This window comes from Bos javanicus, chromosome 7 (assembly GCF_032452875.1).
Source record: "Bos javanicus breed banteng chromosome 7, ARS-OSU_banteng_1.0, whole genome shotgun sequence".
Taxonomy (NCBI): domain Eukaryota; kingdom Metazoa; phylum Chordata; class Mammalia; order Artiodactyla; family Bovidae; genus Bos; species Bos javanicus.
Window position 1 is genome coordinate 6,707,484 of NC_083874.1, and position 14,045 is coordinate 6,721,528.

At 51.0% G+C, this 14,045-nt stretch overlaps 1 protein-coding gene across 12 annotated transcripts in view; it reads left to right on the forward strand.

The window, feature by feature from the left end:
• Positions 1-6,799, forward strand: part of EPS15L1 (epidermal growth factor receptor pathway substrate 15 like 1) — a 107,270-nt gene extending 100,471 nt beyond the window's left edge. For 6 of the 12 annotated variants that reach the window (XM_061421735.1, XM_061421733.1, XM_061421736.1 and 3 more), the window contains 2 exons: positions 876-1,081; positions 6,183-6,799. In XM_061421735.1, the coding sequence (XP_061277719.1) occupies positions 876-1,081; positions 6,183-6,329 (353 nt within the window). In that variant the 3' untranslated portion in view covers positions 6,330-6,799. Of the gene's footprint in view, positions 1-875; positions 1,733-6,182 lie in introns of those variants that run through there. The other 6 variants (XM_061421740.1, XM_061421738.1, XM_061421744.1 and 3 more) reach the window with 4 other exon arrangements.
• Positions 6,800-14,045: the final 7,246 nt, after the last annotated feature.

Below are 14,045 nucleotides of genomic sequence, written 5' to 3' on the forward strand. Positions count from 1 at the left end.
CCAAGCAGGCCTGGAGAGGGGTCTGGTTGCTCGTGGATGGTTCTGACGTGTTGGCAGGACTCACTGGGAGAAGCCCCTTGTCCTTGAGCCACACCCCCCAAGCGTAGCCTCGCAGCCTCATTTCCCACCAATTCTAAACACCTGTCTCCCATGTCCTCGTGGAGATCTACCTTGCTGGGACCTGGGTCTCCCAGAGCCACCCTCTTGGCAAGAGCCCACAAAAGCCCAAAGCCTGCCCCCTTGGAGTCAAAGGGACAGACGCAGGAGCCGGAAATGAATTTCAACCCAGGATGAATTTAAACCCAGGATGGCCGAGTGGGTTTGTCTGGTGAGCTGCATACAGACCCTCACCACTAACATGGCTAACTCTACATCACGTCATGAAACTAATTCCCCATCCTTCCTATTTAGTTGCAAGTAATCCTCCACCCCCCCTTTTTTTTTAATTGGGCTCTTACAGTCATCTTTTTCTGCTCAACCATGACTTTGTAAAAACTCAGTGTGATCGTGAATGTGTTGCCCTGCTAAAATGAATCACTTTGAAACACGCCTGCATGTGAGCTTTCTAAAGATGATGTAAATTTTAGCTGTGGTGGGTGGGGAGAGAAGGGTCATCTGAATTGGTTTTCTGAGACCTCCCACAAAATCATTAAGCCTCCGGGATAAAGGAAGAGGAAAGCGGAGACCCATGCCAATTCCCCCTGGAGTCCGTCCCACGAGCCACATTCCAGCTCTTTCCAAGTGAAGGATAGAGTTTCCCAGGGAGCTAGCACCCGGCTCCTCAGTCAGGACTCTTGTTCTGTCTCTGGTCAGTAACTTGTATTTCTTCTTCTTTTTTTTTTTCTCCTTTTTTTTTTTTCTCCTAAATTTTCCAGGTAAAAGTACACCCGTAAACCAGCTTGGTTCTGCAGACTTTACCGAACCCCCTGATCCATTCCAGCCACTTGGGGCCGACAGCAGTGACCCGTTCCAAAATAAAAAGGGGTTTGGGGACCCGTTTAGTGGAAAAGATCCATTTGCTCCCTCCTCTTCAGCTAAACCTTCTAAAGCCTCCTCTTTGGGCTTTGCAGACTTCACCTCTGTAAGTTGAGTTCTCTGCCTTCCGTGCCATCCCCTCCTCCCCTCTGCTCCGCTTGCAGCTTCCTTGGGGTTATCATTATTATTATTATTTGTCTCTTTGAAATGGCAAAGCTCCTTCTGGCCCAAGCCTCCCGGAACCTCACACCATCACCCCGTGTTATTTATTCTGTACTGTTTCTTGCTGTAAGAAAAAAACGGTTTCTCAATAAAAGAAAAAGAGCACTGGTTTGGATACTCTGTGATGAGGATGCATTTTCCTTCCAGCAGGATGGCCCAGAATGCCCGTTTCTTTATGTTTCACGGTAGACTCTCTGTAGTAGTTCTGTCGCCCAGAGGCTTTTGTGTTCGTTCAGTTTTTTTTTTCGGGGGTGGGGGGGAAGCCACCACGTCAAACACTTCTGAAGTACGAAAACAAGATCGCTAAAGTTAATCTGGGTGCTGCTGTCCTAAAAAAGTGTCTGTGCGAGAGTTCTCATGGTCCCAGTTTAGGGCAGCAAGGATTCAGGCAGATCACACCAAGGGAAAGCAGTTTGATTTGTTTTAAAAACACTTTTTATCAGCTTTGGAGAAAACCGAAATGCAAACGAGAACAGCTGCTCTGAAGCCCCTTCCTTGTGCAGGGAGAAGAAAAAAAAAAAAAACAAAACCAAAACTCAGAAAGCCGTTCAGCAGCGTGAAATGCCTTTTCAGAAGCTAACCCGGGGATTTTGAAAGCCTGGCTCCGTGTCTCAGTTTGAAAAAAAGATTCCAGGCTGTAAAAGGCTTTCATGTTAGTGTGCTTTCTGCACCTTCGTGAGTACCCAAAGATCTTGTTCTCAGAGAGCTTCAGATGTTGTTTTCCCAGAAATGGTTTCCCTGTCCGTTGCGCACCTAATATTTTTTTGAAAAGGCTTTCTTCGCTTGGTTTGACAGAGAACCTTGTTTCCTCGTTAGGTGTGAGATGTATTGTTTATAGATGCTCCAGCTCCTAGAATGTCTATCTTAAAGTGAGCACCGCCGTTCCAGTGCCCAGGGCATGCCTGACTCATGTCAGATCCAGCTCATGCACAGCTAGGCTGTGGCTTATTGACATCGCCCAAGATGCTGACACGTTCCTGGCTCTTGGCAACCTGTAGATATTTTACAACTGCAGTTGGCCCGGTTTTGTTGACAGCTAGTGCACGCTGGATATATACAAACGGTGACATTGTTAAATAAAAGCCAGAAACAAAACCCGCTTTATCTACAGTTTCTTGAATAGCACCGCTTTTATTTTTTGGTTAGAAAAAAAAAAAAATGAAACACTGATGGAAAAAAATTGAGCTATTCACGTGTGACTTGGGTACTGTGTTTAGGGTAGGGGGGAAGAGTAAGTGGGTTTGAACAGCAGTTTGAAGAAATGATTGTTCTCTCTCTGAAATGCACAGTTCTATTTCTTACAGTCCCCCTCCTGCCACCCAATGGCTGGTTTTTGGAACACTTTTTTTTTTTTTTAACCCCCCAAGATTTCAAGTTATCATTTAGTTCATCATTTCTGGTCATTTCAAGCACAGTTGTTAACTTCCTATTTTAAAACACCCATGGGGTTGAGTCACCCTTAGTTCCAGGCAAGGAATTGGGTTCTGCCAGTTCTCAGGTGCAATACAGGAGACCTGGGTTTCATCCCTGGGTTGGGAAGATCCCCTGGAGGAGGGCATGGCAACCCACTCTAGTATTCTTGCCTGGAGAATCCCATGGACACAGGAGCCTGGCGGGCTACAGTCCATGGGGTTGCAAAGAGCTGGACACGACTGATGGACTTGCAGTCAGTCTGCAGCCCTGCTGCCTTACGTTTCAAATCGCCTTTCCCACTTCGGGCGCCCCAGTCTTCCTGGGGAAAATCAGCTGACTGGGAGGTTCAGCCCCTTGTGATAGGACAGGAAGTGGGGGAAGGCAGGACATCTAGCTGATTTGTGTTGTCCCCTCAGCCATACAGAACTGTTCCACCTCTGGGGGCTCGGAGTGTCTTTCATGTTCGTGGTGTCCAGGGATTTGGTCCATTGCCCGATGTTTTGTTTGTTCACTGGACCTGAGAGATAGGTGCCAACTGAAAGAAGGCCAAAGTTGGTTCCTCGAGTGTGTGTGTTTCAGCTTCCCTGGGGGAGACGCAGAGTGGTCTCTTGACTGCTCAGCAGCCTGGCAGCGTGACTCTCAGATCAGATGTTCTAAGCGTGTGGTCAGGACACGTTGTTAACCCATGCAGAGGCAGCTTGGTCCGCGTTGGCCGTCAGGGAAGCCAGTGTCACGCATGTACCCAGTCCGCTCCCCACCCCCTTGGTGCCCCAGCGCTGCCACTCTGGAACCCTCTGATTTACAGACCCCGAGTTTCCATCAATGGGTTTCTTGTGCTTGTAGCAGCTCACAGGAAACCTCTCTGGCGTTTCTTTTAAAACGGGCCTTCTTTGTCTCAGGCAAATGTGTTTTATTAGGAAGTCGTATTTCTAGGTGGGCCAAACAGCGCTTTCCGAAGTGTGCATTAAGAGCAAATATCGGATGGGATAAGTTGCGCTTTGCCTCGTCAGATGAGTTGGATGCGTTTTCAACAGCAGGATAAGCGAGCTAACGGGAAGCGGCGAGAAGTGTCCCCCCACGTGGTGACAGCAGACGGGGCGCACACGTCCATCCCCGTGGAGGAAGGATACTGTTACTTCACGTGCAGAGGGCTCTGAACCTCAGATTTCCACGGAGAGGCCGCCAAAATCAAACCACCCAGAGTCTGTCGGGCCCCAGTGTGTGAGGTGTCTCAAGGGGGCACAGTGCTCCCGACCTGCCGGGTCGCCTCGGTCCCTCGCCGTCATGAGAGAAGTAGAACCTGGAGCCGGCCATTCGCCGAGCAGCCCCTGCACACGCTGGTGTTCCAGATCCGGGCCGTCGCGTGACGCACCTGACGTATCCAGGTCAGAGGACCAGAGCGTGGCCTGGGCGTGGGCCCGCCGCCAGGGCCGGGGAGGGGGTGCTCCACTGATTCAAGACACGGAGGGAGCTACAGAGAAGCCCCTGCCTTCAGCCTGCCTCCGCCCGCGTGCCCGCTGTGAGTCTCCACCCTGGAGCCTAAGCTCGCCTCCGACGAGTCCTCCCCGAAGGCATCTAGAACATTCCCGTCAGCACGTTTGCTTTGAACTCAGACTCCTGGAGCGGGAGGTTCCCGGGCTGAGCAGGCCCCACTGAGGTGTGGGCCTGTTTCTCGTCGGCCCCCCCCACCCACCCGCCTGCTCCTCCGGGCTGGCGAGGGCGAGGTCCCCTGTCCACCCAGCTGCCTGTCGCCTCCCACCACTCATTCCCATCGGCATTTGTTGTTCTTTCCTTGTTTTTCTCCTGAAGAGGTGTTGGAAAATTCCCCATAGAGTACGAGGTGGGGGAGGGGAGGGCAGTTATCTGTGGCCAGTGGTGGAAAAACGAGGGGCGGGGACTGGCTTTCAGGAGTCCAAGCTGGAGACCCATCTGATCCCTGAGTGTTTTTCTGGTCCATTTCTTTAAGAAACTAGGACTCGACCTTTGTGCCTGGAGGGCGGCTCCTCTTCTTTTTGACCCTCACCTGCCCCTGCCTGACTCCCCAGACAGGTGGAGGGAGGCCTTCTGGGCTGTCCCATCTCCTACCCCTCCTTTGGCTCCAAACCAGGCTCCCCCAAGCCAGCCCTCCCCTGCCCAGCCCCCACTGCCTGGCCTCGTCACCCCCAGACTGGCGGTCAGGTCATGAAACATGGACAAACCGCCAGTCTGATTGCCCCACTTGCTTGTCCCAGGAGTGTCCTTGGGAAAATCTTAGCTCCTTTCTGGTGCACATGGGTTCGCTGTCCCAGATCCTTGGGGTTCAGCTGACTTCTCCACACAGAGGAGAGATGCCGACGCAGGCAGGCTAGGGGTCCACGCAGGCTGCAGCTCCGCTGGGGGTCAGCGGTGCTGGAGGCACCTCACCTGGAGACAGGGCACAGTGACTGGGGGCCTCGGGGGCGGGGACTCCACCAGGGGAAGAGTGTGTGACATCCGGCTTTGCTTTCCTTTGCATAGAGCTGGAAGTCCATCGCTCGAATGGTTTGAAATCACCTATCTCAGGAGAAGGAAGTGGCAGCCCACTCCAGTATTCTTGCCTGGAGAATCCCATGGACTTTCTGAGCCTGGCGGGCTACAGTCCATGGGGTCAAAAGAGTCGGACATGACTTAGCAACTAAACCACCATCTTGGGATCAAAACAGTTTCTTCCCTTGTTTTAAAATTTTTTAAAAAAGTACCTTTTGGAAAAGGACCCCCGCCCCCCTCCACCACCACCACCAAGAATGAAAAACTCCTGGACCAAAAGACAGCGTGATTGCCAAGGGCTCCTGTGAACGTTCAAGTACAAAGTGGCTCTTAGCATCTCCCAGAACCCCTGGGACCGTGGCTGAGGCAGAGCTGCCGCATCTCTGGACCTGTCGTCTCGTTTGGCCTCAAGGCCCGTGTACACGTTGGAGACTTGGAGATCTATTTGAGCATGAGGTCTCCAGCCCCAGCGCCTCTCGCCCAGGCATCACGGGCTGTCATGGAGGCCCAGGCTCGCGGGTTCGGCGTCCCATCTCCTTGGGATTCAGCTGACTCCGCTCCCAGCTGCTTCCAGACGCTTCTGCCGTCCCCCGACAGGAGGCCCAGTAGAGCTTCTCCGTCTCACCTCCCCACCCCCTGTGAAGCCTCCTCCAGGCCGGGGGAGGGTCCCCAGAAGTCTCTCAATGTCCCTAATCTGATGCCTGGCCTCCACCTGCTTCAGCTCCCAGCAGGGATGGGGCGTCTGGTTTCTCTCCGAGGTGGAGGTGGCGGTTAAGTTCAGACTCAGCCCTGCGTGTCTCAGTGCATGTGACCGCCTTCCAGGCTGGGGGTCAGGACTGGGGCACGCGCGTCCCCTCTGCATCCCCAACCAAGAGGGGGCTTCTGGCTTTTCCTGGTTTTCACCCCCGCACACCAGGTACCTCCCCTCAATGCATCCCAGCCTGGCGTTTCCCCACACCCCACCGATCCCCCCAAGGGAGACCTCCACATCCTCTGTGCCCCAGCCAGCTGGCAGGCAGGCACCATTTCGGGGACCGTGTAACCCACCCTCCGTTTTTCCTTTGCAGTTTGGCAATGAGGAGCAACAGCTGGCATGGGCCAAGCGGGAGAGTGAGAAGGCGGAGCAGGAGAGGCTGGCGCGGCTGCGGCGGCAGGAGCAGGAAGACCTGGAGCTGGCCATCGCGCTCAGCAAGGCCGACATGCCTGCTGCCTAGGTGTGGCCCCGCACGTAGGTGCCCGGAGGCAGGACGGCCACGGGTCGGGCATGAGGCAGGAGAGGACATGGAAATCCCTATGTATACACACACTCGCTCTTGGCGGTCCTCAAGTCACAGCCACTGTTACGTCAAGGACTTGCTGGTCAGAGAGCCCCAGGCGCTGGATGCCTCAGCCGGGAAGGGGAGACACGGTTCACCCTAGCAGAGCGAGGCCCGAGGAGAGGCCGAGGATCCACCTGTTCGCTGTGACATGCCCGCCTCCCTCCTGGAACCGGCAGGCAAAGCACAGGGCGAGCAGAGGACGCGCCTGTCTCCTTACCCTCCCCCGCTGCTCACACCTGGGCACACCCACCTGACGCCTCCCTGACTCCCCTCTCAGACAGACACCCCAGTGATGTATGCATTCATTGTATAAAAATTAAGTTTGAATGATTAATATAAAATATTTTAATACAAAAACACAAGAATCCTTTTTTTTTTTCACTTACCTGTTGTTTTCCTTGCATGAAGGTCCACGCGTGATGTCACAAAGGCAGACTGGCCTCGGGCAGGCGTGGAAAACCAGGTCAAACATCTCTGGTTAAATCCTAAGTGTTTGAGAGAGTTCCTTGCAGTCCACGCTGCCTGTGCAGGGAGCATGGGTTCAATCCCTAGTCGAGGACCTAAGGTCCTGCATGCTGAAGGGAAAAGAAAAAAAAAATTCTAAGTGTTTGAGCAGAGGCCACAGAAAACAGCCAGCTTGGGAAGTGTTCAGAGGTCACCCTGTACCTCCGGTTGCAGAGTGCTTCTGGAACGGTGGGCGGTGACCTCACTGCCCTGTAAGCAGGGCAGGCGGCCCTCGGTCACCATGCTGCCATTTGAAATGAGATTCCCACCATACAGTTCACTGGAGCCCCGTCCAGTCTGCACGAGGAGCAAGGCCGGCGGGGCGGGCCTCCTCAGCAGGAACCCATACTCAGAATCGGCACACAGGGAGAGACTTCCACCAGCATGCAGTCCCCAGAAACCCCTAGAACCTTCCAGAAGCGTGGACATCACTGTTGGGACGACCTCTGGTGTAGCTGAGACTGTCACACATTTGCTTTCTGCTGGGCCTCTTCCATCCCCAGGGAGACAAGACGGCCCAGACAGACATCTCTCAGGTGAAGATGGTCCAAACTTGTGACTCTGAGCAGCCTGAGCACAGAGAAATGGAGTAGAGAAGCCCTGACCTTAAAACCAGGCAGGAAGGGGGCGAGACACCCTTCCAAGACTAACGAGGCCCAGACTGTTCCACGTCAGAAGCAGCCTTTACTGGAAATGGCAGGGCACACGCAGGCCCAGCCCTCTGCTACCTAGAAGCCCTTCTCTCTCTCTCCCTCTTGTTTTTTTCCTGCAAGCCTCACAACTTGCAGGATCTTAGTTCCCCAACAAGGGATTGAACCCACACCCTCAGCAGTGAAAGTCTGGAGTCCTCACCACAGGACCCCCAGGGAATTCCATAAATGTCCTTTCTTGAGAAGTTCCTGTTGAGAGCGTGTTCTGGGTCCCTGGGTTCCAGTCCTTGTCCCCTTCTGTCCTCAGCTTGGGCAGCTGTTGACAACCCCCTTCCTATCCGAGATGCTTTAGCCCAACCAGGGAATCGTTCTGAGAGAGGCATCTCTTTGCTTATTTTTTCACTTTAAGAAACTTAATTTTTTAGACCGGTTTGAGATGTGCAGAAAAATCACACAGAGAAGAGGAAGAGTTCCCATAAGCCCCTCATGACTTCCTTTCTTTTTAACATCTTACCTCCGGCTGGTATGTTTGTTATAAAGGAACCCAATACTGGGACACGATTATAGTCTACACCTGACTCATGGGGCTTCCTACGTGGTACTAGTGTAAAGAATTGGCCTGTCAATCCAAGGAGATGCAAGAGATGCAGGTTCGATCCCTGGGTCAGGAAGATCCCCTGGAGGAGGACATGGCCACCCACCCCAGTGTTCTTGCCTGGAGAATCGCGTGGACAGAGGAGCCTGGTGGGCCACAGTCCATGGGGTGGCAAAGAGTTGGACACGACTGAGTGAGCACACACGCCTGATTCACGTCTCGTCAGTTTTGTCCCCGAATGCCCCTCTTCTATCCCAGTATTTCACATGACATTTGGTTGTCGTGTCTCCTTAGGTGCCTCTGGCCTGAGATAGTTGCTCAAGACTTGCCTTGATTTTGACGACCTCGACGGTTGTGAGGAGTAGTCAGCTGTCTTGTATGTGGTCTCCTGTTGAGACGTGTCCATGTTTTTCTCATGGTTAGTCTGGGGTGACGAGTTTGGGGAGGACCTCTGGGGTGAAACGCCCTTCTTGTCACATCGCATTGAGTCCATGTCATCAACCGGATTCATTACCATTGATGTTGACCTTCATCACCTGGCGACGGATGTTTTTAATTTTTTGGCTGTGCTGGGTCTTTCTGCAAGGGCTTTCTCTCGTTGCAGCGAGTGCGGTCTACTCTTCGTTGAGGTGCAGGGGCTTCTCATTGCGGTGGCTTCTCTTGTGGAGAAGGGGCTCTGGGGCGCACAGGCTTCAGTAGTCACGGCACATGGGCTGAGCAGGCGTGGAGCACAGGCTTAGTTGCTCGCAACATGTGGAATCTTCCCGGACCAGGGAGTGAACCCCTGTCCACTGCATTGGCAGGTGGATTCTTTACCACCAAACTGCCAGGAAAGTCTGAGAGGTTTGTGTTGGAAAGACAGCTTTTCAAACCCAGGTGTTCAGTCACATAGTAGATTTAGGAGAGTGAGATCAGCCAGGACAGTGCAAGTCTTGGTAGATCTCCCTGAGGTCCTGGAGGGGGAGGGATTGCTTTGTGTCCGTGGAAGGTCCTTGCCTCTCTGTCGGCAGTGGTGATCTGGGTCTGGGACCTGGTACCTGTGTGAGGTTCGTGGGCTTCCTAACCTCTGACGTGGCCCTAATCCTTTCTAGAAGAGGAAGCAGTTTTTAGAACATGGCTGGAGGCAATCCTTATAAGGCTTTCTCTTCCTGCCGCGGAACCATGAGAATAAATCTGAAAACCCATGCTGCTTGTCCCACGGTATCCCTTTGGGGAGGGAACTGACTGGGCCACCTCTCCCTGAGGTGCTCAGAGCCATATGCATGCTAAGTCACTTCTGTCGTGTCCGACTCTTTGCGAGCCCCAGCAGCCCGCCAGGCTTCTCTGTCCTTGGACTCTCCAGGCAAGAATACTGGAGTGGGGTGACATTCCCTTCTCCAGGGGAATCTTCCTGACCCAGAGATCGAACCCATGGCTCCCGTGGCTCCTGCATTGCAGACGGATTCTTTACCTCTGAGCCATCGAGGAAGCCCTTGCTCACAGCTGACCACTCCTCAAAACTCAAGGTCCCTTACTTAGGAAACTTTGAGTTGCAAACTTTCAAAACAATGCAAACGTGTGTTCACATGTCCAGTCACGTAAGTTAGCTCACGTGTCTGGTGTACACTGGCACGTGCATGCCTTCTCTACAAGTGGCTGTGCCTGTGTGTGCTTTACAGCACTGTATAGAGCAGTGAGAGTGAAAGTGTTGGTCACTCAGCCGTTTCTGACTCTGTGACCCCGTGGACTGGAGCCCAGCAGCCTCTTGTCATAGAATTCCCCAGGCAAGAATACTGGAGTGGGTTGCCATTCCCTTCTCCAAGGGGTCTTCCCAACCCAGAGATCAGACTCTGTCTCCTGTGTCTCCCACGTTGCAGGCAGGTTCTTTACTGCCTGAGCCACCAGGGAAGCCAGAATCTGTGCCGTCAACGTGAGTGAGTAAAATCACAGGTGTGAGGGAGACTGCAGCTCGCCCTCCGACTCCTGTTGCTAAAGATCCCTCGGCTCCACCATCTCACCTCCTCTCCCTCCTCTAGCCAAGGACTCTTCCTGCCTGTGCACTCGATGCCAGCCCCTGCGTGTCAGCTGTGCTACTGTAAGGTTAAAGGTGTTTATTTTTTTGTGTTTGTTTTTACGTACTATTTGTGTGAAAAATATCCTAAACCTACTACAGTACAGTATGATACAGCTGATTGTGTCAGTTGGGTACCTAGGCTAACTTTGAACAAATTAAACTTACAAACATGCTCTCAGAATGACTTGTTCATATGTAGGGGACTTCCTGTAACTCTTTCAGGTCTAATGTGTCATTTCAGGCTGGTGTTTCCTTATTTTTGCCTCAGCAGTGGCCACGGGACTGGAAAAGGTCAGTTTTCATTTCAATCCCAAAGAAAGGCAATACCAAAGAATGTTCAAACTACTGCACAATTGCACTCATTTCACACACTAGCAAAGTAATGCTCAAAATTCAAGTCAGGCTTCAACAGTATGTGAACCATGAACTTCCAGATGTTCAAGCTGGATTTAGAAAAGGCAGAGGAACCAGACAGCAAATTGCCAACATCTGTTGGATCACCGAAAAAGCAAGAGAATACCAGAAAAATATCTACTTCTGCTTTATTGAATATAAAGCTTTGACTGTGTAGATCACAACAAACTGTGGAAAAATCTTAAAGAGATGGGAATACCAGGCCACCTGACCTTCAGTTCAGTTCAGTTCAGTCGCTCAGTCGAGTCAGACTCTTCGCGACCCCATGAATCGCAGCACGTTGGGCCTCCCTGTCCATCACCAACTCCCGGAGTTCACTCAAACTCTTGTCCATCGAGTCGATGCCATCCAGCCATCTCATCCTCTATCGTCCCCTTCTCCTCCTGCCCCCAATCCCTCCCAGCATCAGAGTCTTTTCCAATGAGTCAACTCTTTGCATGAGGTGGCCAAAGTACTGGAGTTTCAGCTTTAGCATCATTCCTTCCAAAGAAATCCCAGGACTGATCTCCTTCACAATGGACTGGTTGGATCTCCTTGCAGTCCAAGGGACTCTCAAGAGTCTTCTCCAACACCACAGTTCAAAACCATCAATTCTTCGGTGCTCAGCTTTCTTCACAGTCCAACTCTCACATCCATACATGACCACTGGAAAAACCATAGCCTTGACTAGATGGACGTTTGTTGGCAAAGTAATGTCTCTGCTTTTGAATATGCTATCTAGGTTGGTCACAACTTTCCTTCCAAGGAGTAAGCGTCTTTTAATTTCATGGCTGCAGTCACCATCCGCAGTGATTTTGGAGCCCAAAAAAATAAAGTCTGACACTGTTTCCACTGTTTCCCCATCTATTTCCTGAGAAATCTGTATGCAAGTCAGGAAGCAACAGTTAGAACTGGACATGGAATAACAGACTGGTTCCAAATCAGGAAAGGAGTATGTCAAGGCTGTATATTGTCACCCTGCTTATTTAACTTATATGCAGAGTACATCATGAGAAATGCTGGGCTGGATGAAGCTCAAGCTGGAATCAAGATTGCTGGGAGAAGTATCAATAATGTCAGATGACACCACCCTTATGGCAGAAAGTGAAGAAGAACTAAAGAGTCTCTTGAAAGTGAAAGAGGAGAGAGAAAAAATTGGCTTAAAACACAACATTCAGAAAACTAAGATCATGGCATCTGGTCCCATCACTTCATGGCAAATAGATGGGGAAACAATGGAAATAGTGAGAGCCTTTATTTCTGGGGGCTCCAAAATCACCACAGATGGTGACTACAGCCATGAAATTAAAAGACACTTGCTCCTTGAAGAAAAGCTATGACCAACCTAGACAGCATATTAAAAAGCAGAGACATCACTTTGCCAACAAAGGTCCATCTAGTCAAAGCTATGGTTTTTCCAGTAGTCATGTGTGGCTGTGAGAGTTGGACTATAAAGAAAGTTGAGTGCCAAAGAATTGATGCTTTTGAACTGTGGTGTTGGAGAAGACTTTTGAGAGTCCCTTGGACTGCAAGAAGATCCAGCCAGTCCATCTTAAAGGAGATTAGTCCTGGGTGTTCATTGGAAAGACTGATGTTGAAGCTGAAACTCCAGTACTTTGGCCACCTGATGAGAAGAACTGACTCATTTGAAAAGACCCTGATGCTGGGAAAGATTGAAGGTGGGAGAAGGGGAAGACAAAGGATGAGATGGCTGGATGGCATCACCGACTCAATGGATGTGAGTTTGAGTAAACTGTGAGTTGATGATGGGCAGGGAAGCCTGGCGTGCTGCAGTCCATGGGGTGGCAAAGAGTCGGACACAACTGAGCAACTGAACTGAACTGAAATGTGTCATTTCAGGCTGGTGTTTCCTTATTTTTCTGTCTGATGATCTGTCCTTTGGTGTAAGTGGGGTGTTGAAGGACCTCCCCCTTAACCAGTTTTAAATCCTGTCTCCTTCTTCCCCAGGTACACACACACATACCCCCCTGATGTCTAAATGTGCGTGTGTGTGTGCATGCTTAGTTGCGTCCAACTCTTTGTGACCCCATGGACTGTAGCCCGCCAGGCTCCTCCGTCCATGGAATTTTCCAAGCAAGAATGTTAGGGCATGTTGCCATGCCCTCCTCCAGGGGATCTTCCCCACCCAGGGATTGAACCTGCATCTCCTGCATTGGCAGGCAGATTCTTTACCACTGCACCACCTGGGAAGCTGCTGCGTAAGTAGCCAGCTTCAAATCCACCCATCCATTCACACTCCCATGGGTTCTCGCTCAGCCTCTTCCTTGGCAGAGAATACTCACACCCTTTCCTGAAAAACAAAGAGTATCCAGTTTGAAAAACTTTGTTGTGAAAAATTCCAAACATAATAGTGAGAAGAGTACAATAAACCCCGTCACCTAGCCTCACTCTCTGGATTTTGCCACTTTCTCTTCACCCACCCCTTTCTTTCTCACCCTCTCTCTGCAAACATGCTTTAAAGTTCAGTGATGACATCACTTCACCCTTCCATGGTCAAGTGCACTCAGCTAAGACCTGTGGGACCTTCTCTCGTAACTGGCAGGCATGGTCACACCTAAGAAAATCAAGACTAACACCTTCCTTTTACCAGTCACATCCGTCAGATGGGCAGCAGCTTGTGATTCTGCAGCATCATCAATTTACCACGCTGGAGCTTGGGAGTGCTTAGGGGCTGATGCGCCCTCCCCCCGCAGGCTCCCACCCATGGCAACTGGTTCCCAACCCCTTCACGGTCCAGCAACCCAGCTCCAGCTACAATTGGACCGGAACCCAAGGGTCTGGGCTACCTGGTCTGAGCAGCATTTTGCCAGAGGATGCTTGATTATCTACACACTTGCTCCAATGACATGAAATCACATGTTCAAAGCCAAGTTCATTTAAAAGGACATTCTAGTCCTGGAACAGTGGTGGAAAGCTATTTTTAAAACAGGAAGTATCTGAGCAACAAAAGAACCTGCCTCTTGAAATAATGGAGTAAATATTTCTGCCTCCTTATCAGATCTGGTGCCTTTGAAACATGGTCCTTTTTTTTTCCCCAAAATTTTCCCCAGTAAAAGTTACCAGGAGCTGTACAAATTGTATCATGAGCTGTTGTCGGAAAAACATAGAGGGAAATGGAAATGTGATCTTATCACGAGAGTATTCCAGAGAAATTACGTGATGTGGGCTTGCATGGCTGCAGTTGTGTTTGTCTTTAGCGGGTCTTTAAATACCTCACTTTGATTTGCTTTCTGATGGCCATGCTGTGTGGTCTCTGCTTTGTGACTTGGCTCCCCAGCCTCAGTTTCCTCATTTGGCCGAGGAGTTTGGACTATGCAACTAAAGAAGACTTTCTAGCTACAGGGTCCTTAAAATGATTGTTCAGATCTCTAAAAAGGCACATATTTTAGGATCTC